At 36.0% G+C, this 15,465-nt stretch overlaps 1 protein-coding gene, 1 long non-coding RNA gene and 1 pseudogene across 2 annotated transcripts; 2 read left to right on the top strand and 1 right to left on the bottom strand.

Annotated features, from left to right (window-relative positions):
* Positions 1-354: 354 nt before the first annotated feature.
* On the top strand, positions 355-2,847 carry LOC132622227 (cinnamoyl-CoA reductase-like SNL6). Its single transcript, XM_060336791.1, has 5 exons — positions 355-799; positions 941-1,110; positions 1,711-1,896; positions 2,050-2,203; positions 2,340-2,847. The coding sequence occupies exons 1-5, from the start codon at positions 592-594 to the stop codon at positions 2,651-2,653; spliced, it is 1,032 nt and encodes a 343-aa protein (XP_060192774.1). The 5' UTR covers positions 355-591; the 3' UTR covers positions 2,654-2,847.
* Positions 2,848-3,433: 586 nt separating this feature from the next.
* Positions 3,434-4,921, bottom strand: LOC132623503 (uncharacterized). The gene is made up of 3 exons (XR_009576258.1): positions 4,753-4,921; positions 4,360-4,414; positions 3,434-3,727 (listed from the first exon to the last, which is right to left on the bottom strand). It is a non-coding gene; the product is annotated as an uncharacterized LOC132623503 (long non-coding RNA).
* Positions 4,922-9,444: 4,523 nt separating this feature from the next.
* Positions 9,445-14,465, top strand: LOC132622584 (uncharacterized; annotated as a pseudogene).
* The last annotated feature ends 1,000 nt before the right edge of the window (positions 14,466-15,465 follow it).

The raw sequence follows: 15,465 nt of genomic DNA, 5'->3' as shown, positions 1-15,465 counted from the left end.
TTGAATGATATTTCCTATATATTTTTTTGTATAAAATTATACTTATTTATTTAAAAAAAAATAGTAAATGACTATTTTATCTATTCTAAAATCTTTTAATGAAGGACAAAAAGTCCAATCAATATTTATAAGATCCTTCATACTTTTAATATAGTATAGATTATTTGACACACCAGGCACAAGGGTGATAATTAGCCTGTCAGCATATTTGCTTGTCCTCCTGCTAAACTTTAGCCTATAATTAAATATACATATCTTTTTCTAATCTAAAATTTTACCTTGTGGCCTAATGCCTATATATAGTGCTTGACTGATAGCACCTAACTGCAGAAATTGAGGTGCACTCATACCCACAAACACTACCTAACACTCTAGTTGACATTTAGAGCCAAACACTCCTGCAACTAGTACTTCCTTACAATCACATCATCCCATATTTCTTTTATTCTTTGCCGTTTTTATCTACTACTTAACTAATATCATATCTTTCGGTACGTCCATTAAAGAGTTTTGACTTACATTAGTTTCTTTTAAAGATTTGTCATTTTAATCTGAACAGAAAAAACTTCAGATTCTGTGCTGCAGAGAACTATGGAGGTTGCAATGTCCTCAGCATTGGAGCTCCCAAAGCAGAGGAATGATCATGGAATGTTTTTTGCTAGTGGTTTTAGTTGCAGTTTGAATGCAAGAGATAGGAAAATTGTTTGTGTTACCGGTGGAAACTCCTATTTTGGTTCTCACTTGATCAAGAAGCTTTTGGCATGTGGTTACCTTGTTCGAGTTATTATTCAACATGAAGGTATTAGCAAACCTTTTCGTTAATTATTGTGTACTTGTGCAGTTCCTTCTTGGGTAAATGACAGAATTTGAAGTTTCCCCTTCTTTTGTCTTTGCTTGTTGTTGCTAAAATTAAGTTGCAAGTTACTCCTGGTTTGAGCAGCTAATTTTGAGGACATGAAGGAGCTAATGAGGGAAGAAATGAAGCAACTAGAAAGTGTTGTGGTGGCAAGAATGGGAGATTTAGAGAGCCTCTGCAATGCTTTTAGAGGTTGCCATGTTGTTTTCCATACATCATCTTTCATTGATCCGCGAGGGATCTCTGGATACACGGTTAGTCATATTCTTTCTGTTGAATTTTAGTCACATACAGATTTATGACACTATCAATATAGTTTAATCTGTGATATTAGATAACATATGGTTATTATATTAGATGAAAATCATTTTTAAGTTTGTCAATCAACACTTCAACAGTATTACAAAAAGGTTACCTTAAATTAATTAATCTGATCATGTAAGTATATTTTTCATTAGTCACTACATAGAACTTGAGCTACTCATTAAATGCTACTTCCATCACTTTATTTGGTAGTTGCCAATCATGAGAGAAGGGAAAAAGAAACTAACCTGCAATGGTATTGTCCACAACCTTTAGGATTTGATCTTTCTCAACTCTAAGGTAGTTATCTTCTTTAATTTTTGAGTCCTGGTTAGAATCAGAATAAATGAAGCAGCAACTCTTGTTCAACCTCCTTTATACACATCAGGTTACTGAAAAATATATTAAAAGAAGACCAGAAATTTCTTTAAATTCCTCCAAGTGCAGCTCTGTTTTGAATAATGTTTTTTTTTATTTTTTTTAAAGTTGTACTATACAAAATTTAACCTATGTAAATCTCAGAGATATGTTGACAAGCTGATATGATTCAGGAACGAATGGCATTTCTTGAAGCTGAAGCAGCAAAGAATGTTATAGAAGCTTGTGGCAGAGCAGCATATGTTAAAAGATGCATTTTCACCTCCTCTCTACTTGCATGCATCTGGAAAGGCAATGACCTGCCAAACCTCATAGATGAGAGTTCTTGGAGTGATGAGGCATTCTGCAGAGAAAACAAGGTACTTGTTAGCTTTCATTCTTCATTTTCGTCAAAAAGCAGAGGGAATATGACTCAAATTAAACCGTACCCATATTATAAGATCATTTACACTCACTAACTCTTGATTCTGGATTTGCCTATCGATTATTAAAATATTTTCATGGAAAATCAGCTTTGGCTAGCATTGGCCAAGACCAGGGCAGAAACGGATGCTTGGAGGAAAGCAAGGGAGATGAAGGTGAAACTTGTTAGTTTATGTCCTGGACTTCTCATGGCACCAACTTTCCCAAATGCTCACCTTGAAACTTCTCTCCCATACCTCAAAGGTAATATTTTAGTACGTGTATAACATATTCGACTCCAATCCCGAACTAATTATGATTGAGAACTCAGTTTAATTATTGATTGAGGACGTAGTTGATTGATCGATTCGTATAATAACTCGAAGAATGTTAATTGTAGGTGGCGATTTCATGCTACGACAAGGAATTCTAGCAGCTGAAGATGTTAGTAAGGTGGCAGAAGCACATATTTACGCTTATGAAGATATGGACTATGGAGCATGTGGAAGATATATTTGCTTTGGAAAAATAGTTGGAACATTGGAAGAGGCCATACAACTTGAAAATGGCTTGAATATGCATGGCCAATTGTCTGGGGATCAAAGCCCTCTTACACTAGCAGTGGATAATGATGAAATTCCTCCCAGAATTACTAAGTCAAAGCTCAGTAGATTACTATTCCGATCGTCACAACGCCTCTCTTGCAAACAGTGATTAGAAAATTGTTATGCAGTTTCTTTTGCTCTGTGTTGGTTAAAAAACCAATACTATTACCTATCAAATGATTTTACTTTGATTAAAATATCTTGAAGATATAAAAAGCATGTACCTATTTGTTCCAAAGGATTCAAAGTCAATCCATAGTGAATACGGAGTATATAAGAAACTTGATATCCTCTTATCGTGGACACTTCGTTGTCAAACTGAATTTATTTAAAAGTAATATATTTGTATGGTAGTTGCCCGCAAAATATTATTGTAGAAAGTGAAATTTTACCTAATTTGGAATAGTACTCTACAAGATGAGTTCAATCCATCTTCAAACTCTAAAGTCGGTTAGGGTTTCTTGAAGGCTATTCTACCCAAAACCCTAGATCATTCTTATAAAAGAGGACACATATTCTCTTGAAAAGGCATGTCAAATATCTCATAAACTCATGGGTATTCAGAAAGAGGTTAATATGTGGTCGGATATTTCTTGACAACCAAATACTTCAAAAAGATCCACAATATACATCCCAAGAAAGTCCACACATATCCAAATCATCGGAGAAAAAATAGGAGAGAAGAATCAAGGGATGAACAGATTTGTACTCACAGTCTTGATAAATGAAATTACTCTTTTATTTATTGTCACGCCCCGAACCTGGGCCTGGACGTAACACGGCACCCGGTGCCTGACTGCATGTGACCGAGCGAACCAACTGGCTGCTGAATCAACATGTGATACCAAAACATAACTAATTTATAGAATAAAACTAACACATGCTGATCAACTGAAAGTCTCACTGAAATATCATAATGCGGAAATACTTAAGCAATCTGAACATATATGAAATTAGCCAACATGGCTAAACCAAACAACTGAACGACTGCCAACAAGGCTAACATAATAAATATCTGACTGTCTGAACTGTGTCTATGAAGCCTCTAAGAGTACTGAATAATAGAGCTGTCTATAAACTGAAATAACTGGATAGCTGACAACGCCCCGAATGAATGTGGGGCTCACCAATAGCTGATATGTGCACTCCTAATTAGCTGAGTCGTCAACCTGTGTATCGTTACCTGCATCGCGAGATGCAGGTCCCCAAGCAATAAAAAGGGACATCAGTACATTTGAATTGTACTGGTATGTAAAGCAACTGAAGCAATAAAATACTGGAACTGAAACTGAAACTGAACTAAACAGGAAAGTAAGAAGCTGAAGTACTCCTTGTTCTGGATGAAAAATCACCTGTAAAACTGTAATTATAACTGTGGCCTCGGGCCCAAATAATGTGCACAAAAACTGTGGCCTCTGGCCCAAGCAATACGCATGCATAAACTGTGGCCTAGGGCCCAAAAGTACAGATACAGGTGTTCAACATTAACAATTCACAAAACTGAGACTGGCTATATCTGATAGCATGATAACTGTTTCTGATTATGGGACTCTTGTAAATAACTGGCTATACACTGACTGAGACTCATGTGATAATAATGCATAAGTCTACAAAGATTACGTGTTGAGTTCATGATGTTCAAAGTGACAACCATGAACCAATTTTGTAACTGCAACCTTTGAAGATAACAGTTCTATATCATATCATGAAACTAGGGCTAAACTATATTCTGAGTCAAATTGCTAACAAGTATGAAGAATGAGGCGTAGGGAGAATTATGAACATTCCCTAACGTAGATAGTTAGCCTCACATACCTTAATTCCAGCCTTTGAGCGTAATACAATGTTCGTCACCCCTTTCAACTTTGATCTATAGCAATACAAGTCAAAGGGATTCTATATTAGCAATAATATTCATGATTTGGTCATCTAAGCATTTTATCAAACACTTAGTGGGCATAAAGCTTCACAATCTCCATTAATGGTGTTTCTTCACCCAATTCCCATTCTATTACTTCTAGGTGATTCTACAATCTCAATTAGGTGTAATAACGTCATTCTTCATCACCCACATGAATACAACAATCCCAAATCAACAATCCAAAACTCTAGCATAATTCATATAATTTCCTTTATCAAACCCATTTGTTATTCTCCCAAGAATTCATCAATTCTCAACTATAAATGATTTGAGAGTAGGAATATTACCTTTTGTGAGAATCCACCACGAAATCAACTTCCAAAGTTTGATTTGTAGCTTAGAACGACGGCAAGAACTTGTACTACACTTTATCCTTCACGAGCCTTGGGATTTGAGGCCTTCAACTTGTTGGATCCTCTCCTTTCTCTCTCTAACTATCCTTTCTCTCTCTCTAAAATCTGAAAATATGAGGGAAGGAGGCTGCTAGGGTTGGACATTTCCCTTAAATATTAAGTGGAAATGGGTCTGACCCAACTTGAGTTCGGGTTGGACCAAGTCCACTATCCAGCATGACCTTTCTGTCTTAAAACGTTCATATCTCCCTAACCAGATGTCTCCTCGAGGCCCATAATATACCGTTGGAAAGCTATTTCAATTATCTACAACTTTCATGTTATACATTTTTCCAAATTCCCAACTTATAATAGGGTTATGGCCTCCCGAAGTTAGATCAGCCGAAAACGTACTTCCAATCGACGGCTCATTCGACGTTTCGTTGATCAGATCGACGAAACGTCGATCTCCTCCGTTGAATTGGCCAAATTTCCAGTGAACAATGCACATTCGACGGTTCAAAGGACGAACCATCGATAAGATCGACGAAACGTCGATCTGCTCCGTCGAATTGATCCAATTTCCAGTGAACAATGCACAATCGACGGTTCAAAGGACGAACCGTCGATCAGATCGACGAAACGTCGATCTGCTCCGTCGAATTGATCCAATTTCCAGTGAACAATGCGCAATCGACGGTTCAAAGGACGAACCGTCGATCAGATCGACGAAACGTCGATCAGATCGACGAAACGTCGATCTTCCCGTCGAAGTCACCCATTTCCCAGCGAAGACAGGCTTCAGTAAAATGGGCATAACTTTTTGTACGTAGCTCCGTTTGGGCTGGGCGACCTATCGTTGGAAAGCTATTTCAAAGATCTACAACTTTCATCAAGGAAGGTTTCCCAAATTCTAAATATTTAAAGGGGTTATGATCATAGGAAGTAAGACCTTCCACAAACTCATTGGCAAACATGCCCTGTAGAGTGGTTTTCAACTTTGCTTTGCCCAAAGACATTTCTTATGACTTAATTAGTTTTCAAGACACTTCCTATAACCCTCATATTGGTTCCATTATATTGTCATCTTATGAGTCGAACTTTCACTCGAAGCTACGAGGTGTTACATTTATTTTGTGATTGCAGTTTATTTTCTTTATCTTGAGATAATTTGTTGCAAACAATTTCTACTAATAAAACAAACGTTCAGCAATCACGGTAGCTAGATTTTGGGATATTGACAGTTAGGGGTGTCAAATTTGGCCCAAAAGATGATGACCCGCCCAACTCGCCCAAACTTTTATGGGTTGGGCTCAAGATAATTTTATATTGGGCTGATTTCAGCTCAACCCAACATAACTCATTTTAAAGTGATCTCTAACTTAGCCCAATACTAGCCCAATTCTAGCCCATTTTTATGGTTTACTTAAATTTGGGTTTATTGCTTGAGATTTAGTGTATTTGTTTAATATATACACTTTTCTTGTATCATGTATCTTATAAGTTTGTGGTGTGTTCAATATGAAGGGAAATATTTTTCACGAAAAATGTTTTTCTCGAAAAATATTTACCAAAAAAATTATTTTCTTAAAAAATATTTTCCACGAAAAATCCGTAAAAATAATTTTCAGAAAAAAAATTTTCGCGAAAAATGTATTTCTAGAAAATATTTTCCAAAAAATTTTTTTTTTAGAAAATAGACCCTTCAGAAAAACTGGGTCAAGTTGAGCAGGTCATGACCCAGCCCATTTTTAGTTCATTTCAGCCCAATCCAATTCAGCCTAAATAACTTTTGGGCCAATGTTAGCCCAACCCATTTATTACCTCAGCCCAGTTTTATTGGTTAATTTCAGTCTAACCCGCCCATTTGACACCCCTATTGACAGTAGAACTTTGTGGGACATGGATGTGACGGGTCAGGAATTTAGATTTTATTTTGTTTAGAATAATTTTTCGATAAAGAAGATTTAATTGAACCTAATGCTCCTTACTAGCTCCGCCCATGTAATTGATTATAAGAAAATTTGAAATTACCACAAAGCTAATAACAATAAACTCTTGAAGAGCAAGCGTAAAGTGAATATTATTACAAATGACATGTTATAATCGATTAAGTTACATTGTCCGTAAAAAAAAAGTTTTCTGTAAAAAAAAAATGTTATATAGTATCGTAGCTTAAAACATTTTAGAATTATGGTCGAAATATTATAGCACCACTTTATAATAGTACTAGATGATGAAAGCCCATGCTAGCACGGGTCCAACACAAAAAATAGTATCACACTTTTTTTTTAGTCTATCTTAAAAAGAATGATATATTTTTATGTTTAGAAATCATTTAACTTGAAACTTTCCCTTTTACTTTTAATGAAATGATTTAAATCCACACAAATATATATGATTTGTTTTAAACCACAAGTTTCAAAGATCTTTCCTTTCTTTTTTAAACTTCGTGCATAGTCAAACTATGTCACATAAATTAGGACAGAGAGAGTACCTTTTAATAATATAATTATGGAATTTTTATTATAGAAAGTATTATAATTCATTTAATTGAAAATATCAATAAATTATTTTACTTAGTCCGCTTCTCCCATATATGACTTTCCTGGTTTGGTTCTCCAATTGAAAGATTTGAAATACACCTTCTCCTACCGAGTTTCATGCGATCACACTGAAAAGCGCTTTCATGTGTTAGCATCTGCTGTAGTCTTAAATTTTTAAGTATAGACCAACTTCACCATTTTAAGAAAATATGTATATACGTTTCTTGATCGTTTATATTTCGTCTTCTTGATGTTATTTCTCATTATTTGTGTGAGATGTATGTGTCTAAACTTATACCCAAAGGTATAAATTTTAAATCTTTTTGGTTTTATGACTTCTTTAGCGGTTTTTGTGTTTAATTTAAATCGTTATTTCTTTTTTATGAATTTCTCTTCTTCAAGTTCTCTCTAAGCGTACATTTACCATTTTCTGAACTTATTATCATTATTTAAATGTTCTTTTTTTTTGCAATTGTCTCGTACTTCTTTACGTAGACCCCACTTTTTTTTTATTTCTACTATTGTAGAAGAATGGGCCCACCTTAATTTTTTTTTTAAAAAATTTAACTATATTAAAAGAGTGGGTGGACGAAGATCCAACCCACTCTTCTAATATAGTAGAAATAAGGAAAAACTTTTTCAGACTATATATATGCCGCCCTTTATAAAAAATTGCATTGTTATAATATTTTTGATATTAAAAGGGGTTCCAACATATTAATATTAGAGGCATACCATCAGGAAAACTTCCTTGACCGATTGGGTAGATCAAGAAAACTGCGGTAGCAGCTGCAATAAGAGCTGAATATGCAACAGCAATCCAAGGTCACATACCCAGACAAAAATTAGGCTCCCACTCACGACCCATGTAACAAGATATGCCAACTAGTTGGGACCTAGTAGCTCAGTTGGTTGGCTACTTGAACTTTCACCTTGTTGGTGAGGGTTCGAATTCTCACGTTGTAATTTCCTTCCCCATTTCTCCTTCCCCTACGCTTTATGTAATTAAAAAACAAACTATGCCAAGTAAGAAGTGTACAACACTTAGTTCATAAGGACACAATAACGATTCGATCCGAGCTCTTGGAAGGATGTACCTCTGATGTACCAGTTATCATGCCCATGGTAAATGCTGGGTAACTAAGTGCGGACCGGATAACTGCTGAAAACATCTAAGTAGTATGCCCACCCCAAGATGAGTGCTCTCTCCTAAAAGTTTTTTTGAGAATTCGAGAGAAGGTTACGGCGAGACGAGCCATTTACCATTACGATCGGTGTCAAGCATTAAACGATTTTAATTTATAATAATTAATAATTTTAGTTAAGGTAAAAATATAGTATTAATTAATTATAATTAAGTCATAGATCTTATGTCTTTTTTGCGAGTCATAAATTTTATATAAAAAGCACACGTTATGCACTTGTTGATTTGATATATGTATCTTAGTAAGTCATGATTATTTATCGTTATAAGATTTTTGTACTTCTATAAAGAAAACACATTATTAAAGTATTTATCTAAACTATTTTTCTATCTTTCTCTTAAACATCCGTAATTAGCCCTTCATTAACCCGCCTTACAGAAGGTCCACGATGGAAAAGAACACGGCGTTTTCAAGAAAGAATATTCCAATTTTTTTTTGTTAAAAAAAAAAAAAGAAATAAAGAAAAAGACGTCATTCCCTAGTATTGTCCGTTAAAATAGTTGTAATAGTTAAAGAACGGGGAAATGGTCAAATTTGCCTCTCTACTATGCGAAAAGGATCAAATTTACTGTCCGTTAAAGTATCGGTTCAAAAATACCCCGACGTTACCTGTATGGTTCAAATATATCCCTCTTTCGTTAAGTATGTCCTAGGTGGACATTCAATCTGACATGTGATTGATATTTTGATGAGGTAGATGACACATGACATGCCACCTCAGTTTACTCCTCACCTCCACTTCTTCTTTCACCACTTACATTTTCTTCCCCTCCACCACCATTGCCACCATTAACGCTGAAATTACCCCTCACGTGAAGGGCCTAATGCAAGTACTTAATCCACAATCTGAAGAATTGGACTCAAATATAGTTTGCAAACTCAAATACTTCTTTCTGCAAACTTTGATTTTGGAATTTTTGAACAAATGCCATAAAAATCTTTGATATTTTTCAAGTTGTTGAAATGTTACAAGAAGACGAGAAAACAAAAGAATTAGGCAACAGTCTAAAACTATAGAAGTTCATGCTATGACTACGACAACATAAGAGCTGGATTTTTTTTTTCCTTTTAAACTCGTGTTAGTGTGGACATTACATTACATTGCATTGCAGCCTTGTAGCAAGTTTTTGTATTCAGCAGTTAGCCCACAACCTTGGGAGAGGAAAAATGGAAGTCCCAAATGATAACAAGCATTATTTAAAAGGTATTTGGAGTCCAATTCTTCGGATTGTGGATTAAGTACTTGCATTAGGCTCTTCACGTGAGGAGTAATGGCAATGGTGATGGAGGGGAAGAAAATATTAGCGGTAGAAGAAAAAGTGGAGGTGAGCAGTAAAATGGGTTGGGCCACTGAGGTGGCATGCCATGTGGCGCCTATATCATCAAAATATCAATGACACGTGAGATTGGATGTCCACTTAGGACATACTTAACGGAGGAGGGGTATATTTGAACCATATAGATAACGTCAGGGTATTTTTAAACGGATACTTTTTAACGGAGGGTAAATTTGATCTTTTTCAAGGCAAATTTGACCCTTTCCCCGTTAAAGAAGTCTGTGACTAGCCGAGTGTGAAACATTCGTATACAACGAGGAGTCCACTAATTTTCACAGCAAGTAGCAGAGAGGGAGAGATGGGAGAAGATCCACAGAAATTGAAGAGAATAGCGGCTGCGGCATATGAGTATGAGAATGATCCAAAATGGGCCGATTACTGGTCCAACATTCTCATTCCTCCCCATATGGGCTCTCGCTCCGATGTTGTCGACCACTTCAAACGCAAGTTCTACATTGTCCGTAATTCTCTCTATCTTATAATTGACTCATCATGCATTTCCTGTATATGTAATATCCCGAATAGATATAAGATGATTTACTTAGACGACTCCAATTAGTTTTGACGTTTGCTGCTTAGTTGATTGAATTTGCGTTTCATGTGTATATCTGTTATTTATTCCCCCTAACTACTCCGGGATCCTTGGCTTTCGCATACTCCCTCCGTTCACTTTTACTTGTTCACTTTTGACTTTGCACGCCAGTATATATTTTTACTATAATGACCATATTAATTGGTGCATTGTCTCAGTAGACTTGGAAAATGATTTGAAAATGAGTACAAGTGAATGGAGGAAGCAGTATAATGGATCTAGTATCCCTCTGTTAATTCGGAAGGCTTAATTTCCGGGGTAATCTCGATGCAGGGTGCCGAGCTTATTGGAACTCGAGTTTTAGAGGAAGCAGTATAATGGATCAGCATTATTACTGAATTTAGATTGTAATTGTTTGTGTTGTTCTAATTATGTGGCTCTTTGTTCTATATCTTTCCTAAATTTTATGTCCAATGAAAGGAATCCATTAGGTTATGAGTTTGCGTATGCGCACAACTGCTCTTTGGCTTGATCATAATATCAGTTCTTCTTGGTGTCTTCATTGCCCTTATTCAGTGTTTGGGGCTTTTATAGTCTGAGCTGATATAAATTCAGTAAATTATCCTTTTTGCCCTTGTGGAGTTGGGTGTTAAGTTTGAGGTTTTCGTAGGCCTTGTCCTTATACTGGTCACTTTATCTCTTAAAATTCATGCAGGTCACTTTGTCATCCTATTCCTTAGCTTGTTATTATGTTTGCATTGATGATAATTGCTGTGTTGGACAAATTTGGACTTGATGAAATTGGATAGAGAATTTCATGTTTGCTTTATTTGACCGTTCCTCCTACTTTCTGCTTCTGCACTTTGTCATCCTATTCCTTAGCTTCTATGATATGTTTATTTTGAATAACTGTATAAGTTCCTATTGTTTATATCATTGTGGGATAATGTTTTGTTGTATCAGAGGTTATAAAATCCTCATCCTCCATTTTCAATGGGGGGATGGATATGACTAGAAGGTGGTTTTCTGTTATTTAGTGTTGTAGCAGTCCTGTGCTTGTAGAATGTAGTATTATGGACTGTACACTGAGACATAATTAACATGCCGTAACATGAAATGTGAATTCCAATATTAAGTTTTCTGTAACTGAGTAGAATTTCAGATGATCTAAATAATCACGGGGTGATTATAATTTTTATTATCTTGGGAGATCTCTTCTGTGGTTCGCATTGTTGATTGTGTATCTATCTGTCCAGGATCCTGGTCTTGTCGTTGAACCAATGACTACCAGCAGTTCGTCCCAACCAGCAAAATCAGTAGCCCCACAATCTTCTTCATCAGCGTCGTCATCGTCATCAACTTCTAACAACCAGCTAAGACAACGTAACTCTGGTGTGAATTTCTTTCTGAATTCTGAATGAATAAAAAAAGCCCCTCTTCCTTTTAGACATCTTCATTTCAAATGTAAATTTGTATTACATCCAAATGAAACTTATTTCAGGGGCAGCTAGTAGAACTTCTGGGACATCCACAACTCAAACTTCAAGTGCAACATCACTGCGATGGAACCGACAAACTATACAATTTTCAGTGAATGCTTGGGTACCATATTTTCATCTTAGTGATTTGAGTTTTGAAATATTTTCTTTTAACTTTTGCACCATGATTTCTGTGCGAGAAAATTTTAATTGGCTTCGTCCTTCTCCCAACGAATTAAAAATGTTTGAACTTCTCTATTTGGTAATGGTTAACTCTTTATTGGCACAAAAAGGTCATTAAGTGTATATATACTTTCATAGATAGGACCTTATCTCCTTTACAGTGATGGAATCTGATAGGGCTCTGCTTTACCACATGCCAACTTTTGCTAGCAGTGATGTGTCTCTATGAACAGAGATGCATTATGGAATAATTTTTTTTTTAATGGAATAATTCCTTGTGGGACTATTGCCTTTCATTGTGACTTCTTATAACCTTCAGTAACTTACAGTTGGTTTTTTGGTACTCTTATGTGCAGGTCCTTGTTGTAGCAGTTCTTGCAATCTTTCCACTTATACCTACAAATCTGTCAAATAGAGCATATTCACTGGCCTTTGCAGGAACTGCGTGGTCTTCCCTGTATTCATTATACGCATTATATGGGGTAAATTCTGAATGCAGATTCTTTTTTTTCCTCTCTCTTACTTTGTTTGAGGCTAGTTCGTATCATTTGGGTCTATGAGGTGACTTTGATACTCTAATCACCTTTTTGCAGAAGCCTAGGGCTTTGGAATTTGCAGGCAGTGCAAGTTTGGCTTCAGTCAGTTATTGTGACAAAAGATTTTCTCTACTTCATTTACTGCATTACTTTTGTCACTTCACATCTCCACTTGAAATGTGAGCTTCTCTTTGGTCTATTTTTGTTTGTCCTTCTTGTTCTTTGCAGCTTTTATAGAATTTTGGTGTCTTGGTTCAATAACATGTGTTTATTGGTCAATGCTGAGCAGTTGCTTTGATTCCCGTTCTATGTCAAGCACTTGAACATGTTGCGAAGTTTCTTCGACGCAACTTCAACACATCTTCTTTATACAGGTAGCAGAACTCTTCCCTTAATTTCGTGAAAAGAAGAGTTCTTTCTCTTGACATGAGTGGTTATAAAAATGTTTGAAATTGAATAATATCCTAGGGAAATCTGTGGTTTCATGGCAAAATATTTATTCATATTGTAAAATCTCTTAGTATTGTACTATTTGATATCCTTTTCTCTTCGTGCCTTCCCTTGATTATTTTTTGTGGGGTGTGTGTGTGGAGAGGAGGGGATGCTAGAAATTTTTTCCTTGTTTCTAAACTTATATGGCAATATCTGCAGGAAATACTTGGAAGAGGCTTGTGTATGGGTCGAGTCAAACACAACTACTCTTAGCATACTGTCTTCACAGGCTGAGATTGGGCTGGGACTTCTTCTAGTTGTCTCCCTAATATCGTCAGTATCTGAGCTTACTGGTGCTTATACTCGTTATTCTCGTTGTTCTTTCCATTTTGTGCATATAACTTTCCACATCCTTCAAAATGCAGGTGGCAACGTAACATACTACAAACTTTCATGTACTGGCAGGTATGTGTCATTCTGTCATTTTCATTAGTAACTTAGCTTCTTTTTCCTTGGAATTTCTAGATGAGTGAGCTCTTTTGCTGAAAGCAATGTGCGAAATTTCTAGAATTTTACCTTCTTTGTTGTTTCTTTTTCGACCTTTTTTGCATCTTAGTGATGACAGCAATTCTTGTTGGAGTGGACGAGTTCAGATTTTGTTATATATAACAGATAATATGAAAAACATTAGTATTGCTTATGCGCACAATATTTACAGTTACACCCATATGCTGCCAACCATTATCCGACCTGCCCACGCATTAGATATGTTCATTCATATTTGGGAGTTTAAACTTGACGCAAGTTACATGTGTCCCATCATATCAGTCAATAAATTACATTACCTCAGGTAGTTACTATCCCCAATTCTCATTGACATGTATTCAACTCTTGTGCAGCTATTGAAGCTTATGTATCATGCTCCTGCTACTGCTAGTTACCATCAGAGCATGTGGGATAATATTGGAAGGCGTGTAAATCCTCTGGTTCAACGATATACTCCATTCTTGCATACTCCTATCTCTACTATTCAAGGATGGTGGTTAAGGTAGAACTGTAGAAGACAGCAGCAAGAAATAGAACACGATTCATGACAACTAGGTTGGAAGTGCTTTTTTAGATTTGTAATTTGTTCTAGAGGACGAATATAGGCTACACTTTTACTTTTTCCTTTTATAAAAAAGATTAACTTGAATCATCTACTGCAGATAGACCTAGTAATAACCTTCGGGGCTACTTCCAACTTTTAACATTTTTACCCAGAGGGGCTATGGTGAAGGGACTTGTCCCCTTGGTTATAAATTAGTTCACCTTGCCAGAATGTAATCTATTGTATTGTTGAAGAATGATTCAGTGATAATGGGCTTGAAGTGTCTTCTTTCGACTGCTCATGTATGTCAGACGTGTGATTGGGGACGTGTGATTGGGGAGGAGTCCTTTACACTGACAGTCAGCGAGTAGTGACTTTTTAAGGCACTGTTGGAGCAAATCTGTGCTTAAATGTTGTGAGCTGCTATTTGTTTTACCCTCATTTGGTCGGACAGCTATTCTAAAGGAAGGACTGTTTGGCTTGATCTTTATTTCAAGTTACACTTCTGTGGTTATGTTTCATATGTGACATGATGCTTCGACCACTATGGTTCAATTGCTTGTGTACCAATAATGCCGAAGATGTTGTTGGTGGTTATCAGTCAAAGGCTGCCGTAAAAAATGTAATTCTGTGTAGCCCTGCACTTGTACATTGGAGGCGTCAGGAGTATCTGCTGTGGTTCAGGAAACACACTAGTTTCAATTTAATAGAGTGTTCCTGAAAGAGACTCCAAATGAAGTGTATATAGATCTCATTTTACAGACATTCCTCCCATTATAGGCGATAATGGTTAAGGCCCTTTTACCTGGAAAAAAAATACCATCGTGTGACATAGTAGTGTGCCAATAACTTGTGAAGCGGCAGTTTTAAGAGTTCAATTTTCCCGTCCGCAAAATCCATTCATCGTCAGAGCCTTGTTGGTTGCACGTAATCAGTTGGCATTCAATGTTTGATCAATAAATTTTCTATTTATCCCCATAATTTTGGTCAATGTTTAAAGGAAAAAACTAATAGAACAAATAAATATATTGGTAAGTTATCTTCGAAAGAATAAGATTTGCTACCATCCACCGTTGGAAAGAGCAGGTCTTCTATATATAGTAACTTGATTTTTCTTTTTTCCGGTAGTAGTTGAAATTCATAAAATGTATACGTTTGAAAAACAGAAATGGAATTTCAGGGCCTTGAAAGACGTAATTAAATAAATAAAAATGTGCATCCTGAGTTCTAAATTTCACCTTTACCTGTTATTAAAAAGAATTTTTACGTATTCAACACATGAACAAGAATCAAGCCGCACGTGGGATAAAAATTTAGTATCACCTTATT

Source organism: Lycium barbarum, chromosome 12 (genome assembly GCF_019175385.1).
Source record: "Lycium barbarum isolate Lr01 chromosome 12, ASM1917538v2, whole genome shotgun sequence".
In the NCBI taxonomy this organism is placed as follows: domain Eukaryota; kingdom Viridiplantae; phylum Streptophyta; class Magnoliopsida; order Solanales; family Solanaceae; genus Lycium; species Lycium barbarum.
Note: the sequence above shows the minus strand (reverse complement) of the source record. Positions and strands in the feature narration are given on the sequence as shown.

Excerpts from the sequence above, each read along its gene's own strand:
- LOC132622227 (XM_060336791.1), top strand. The coding sequence starts at position 592 with ATGGAGGTTGCAATGTCCTCAGCATTGGAGCTCCCAAAGCAGAGGAAT. Across the intron at positions 1,111-1,710 it reads GAGGGATCTCTGGATACACG|GAACGAATGGCATTTCTTGA; the intron begins GTTAGTCATATT and ends GATATGATTCAG. Across the intron at positions 2,204-2,339 it reads TTCTCTCCCATACCTCAAAG|GTGGCGATTTCATGCTACGA; the intron begins GTAATATTTTAG and ends TGTTAATTGTAG.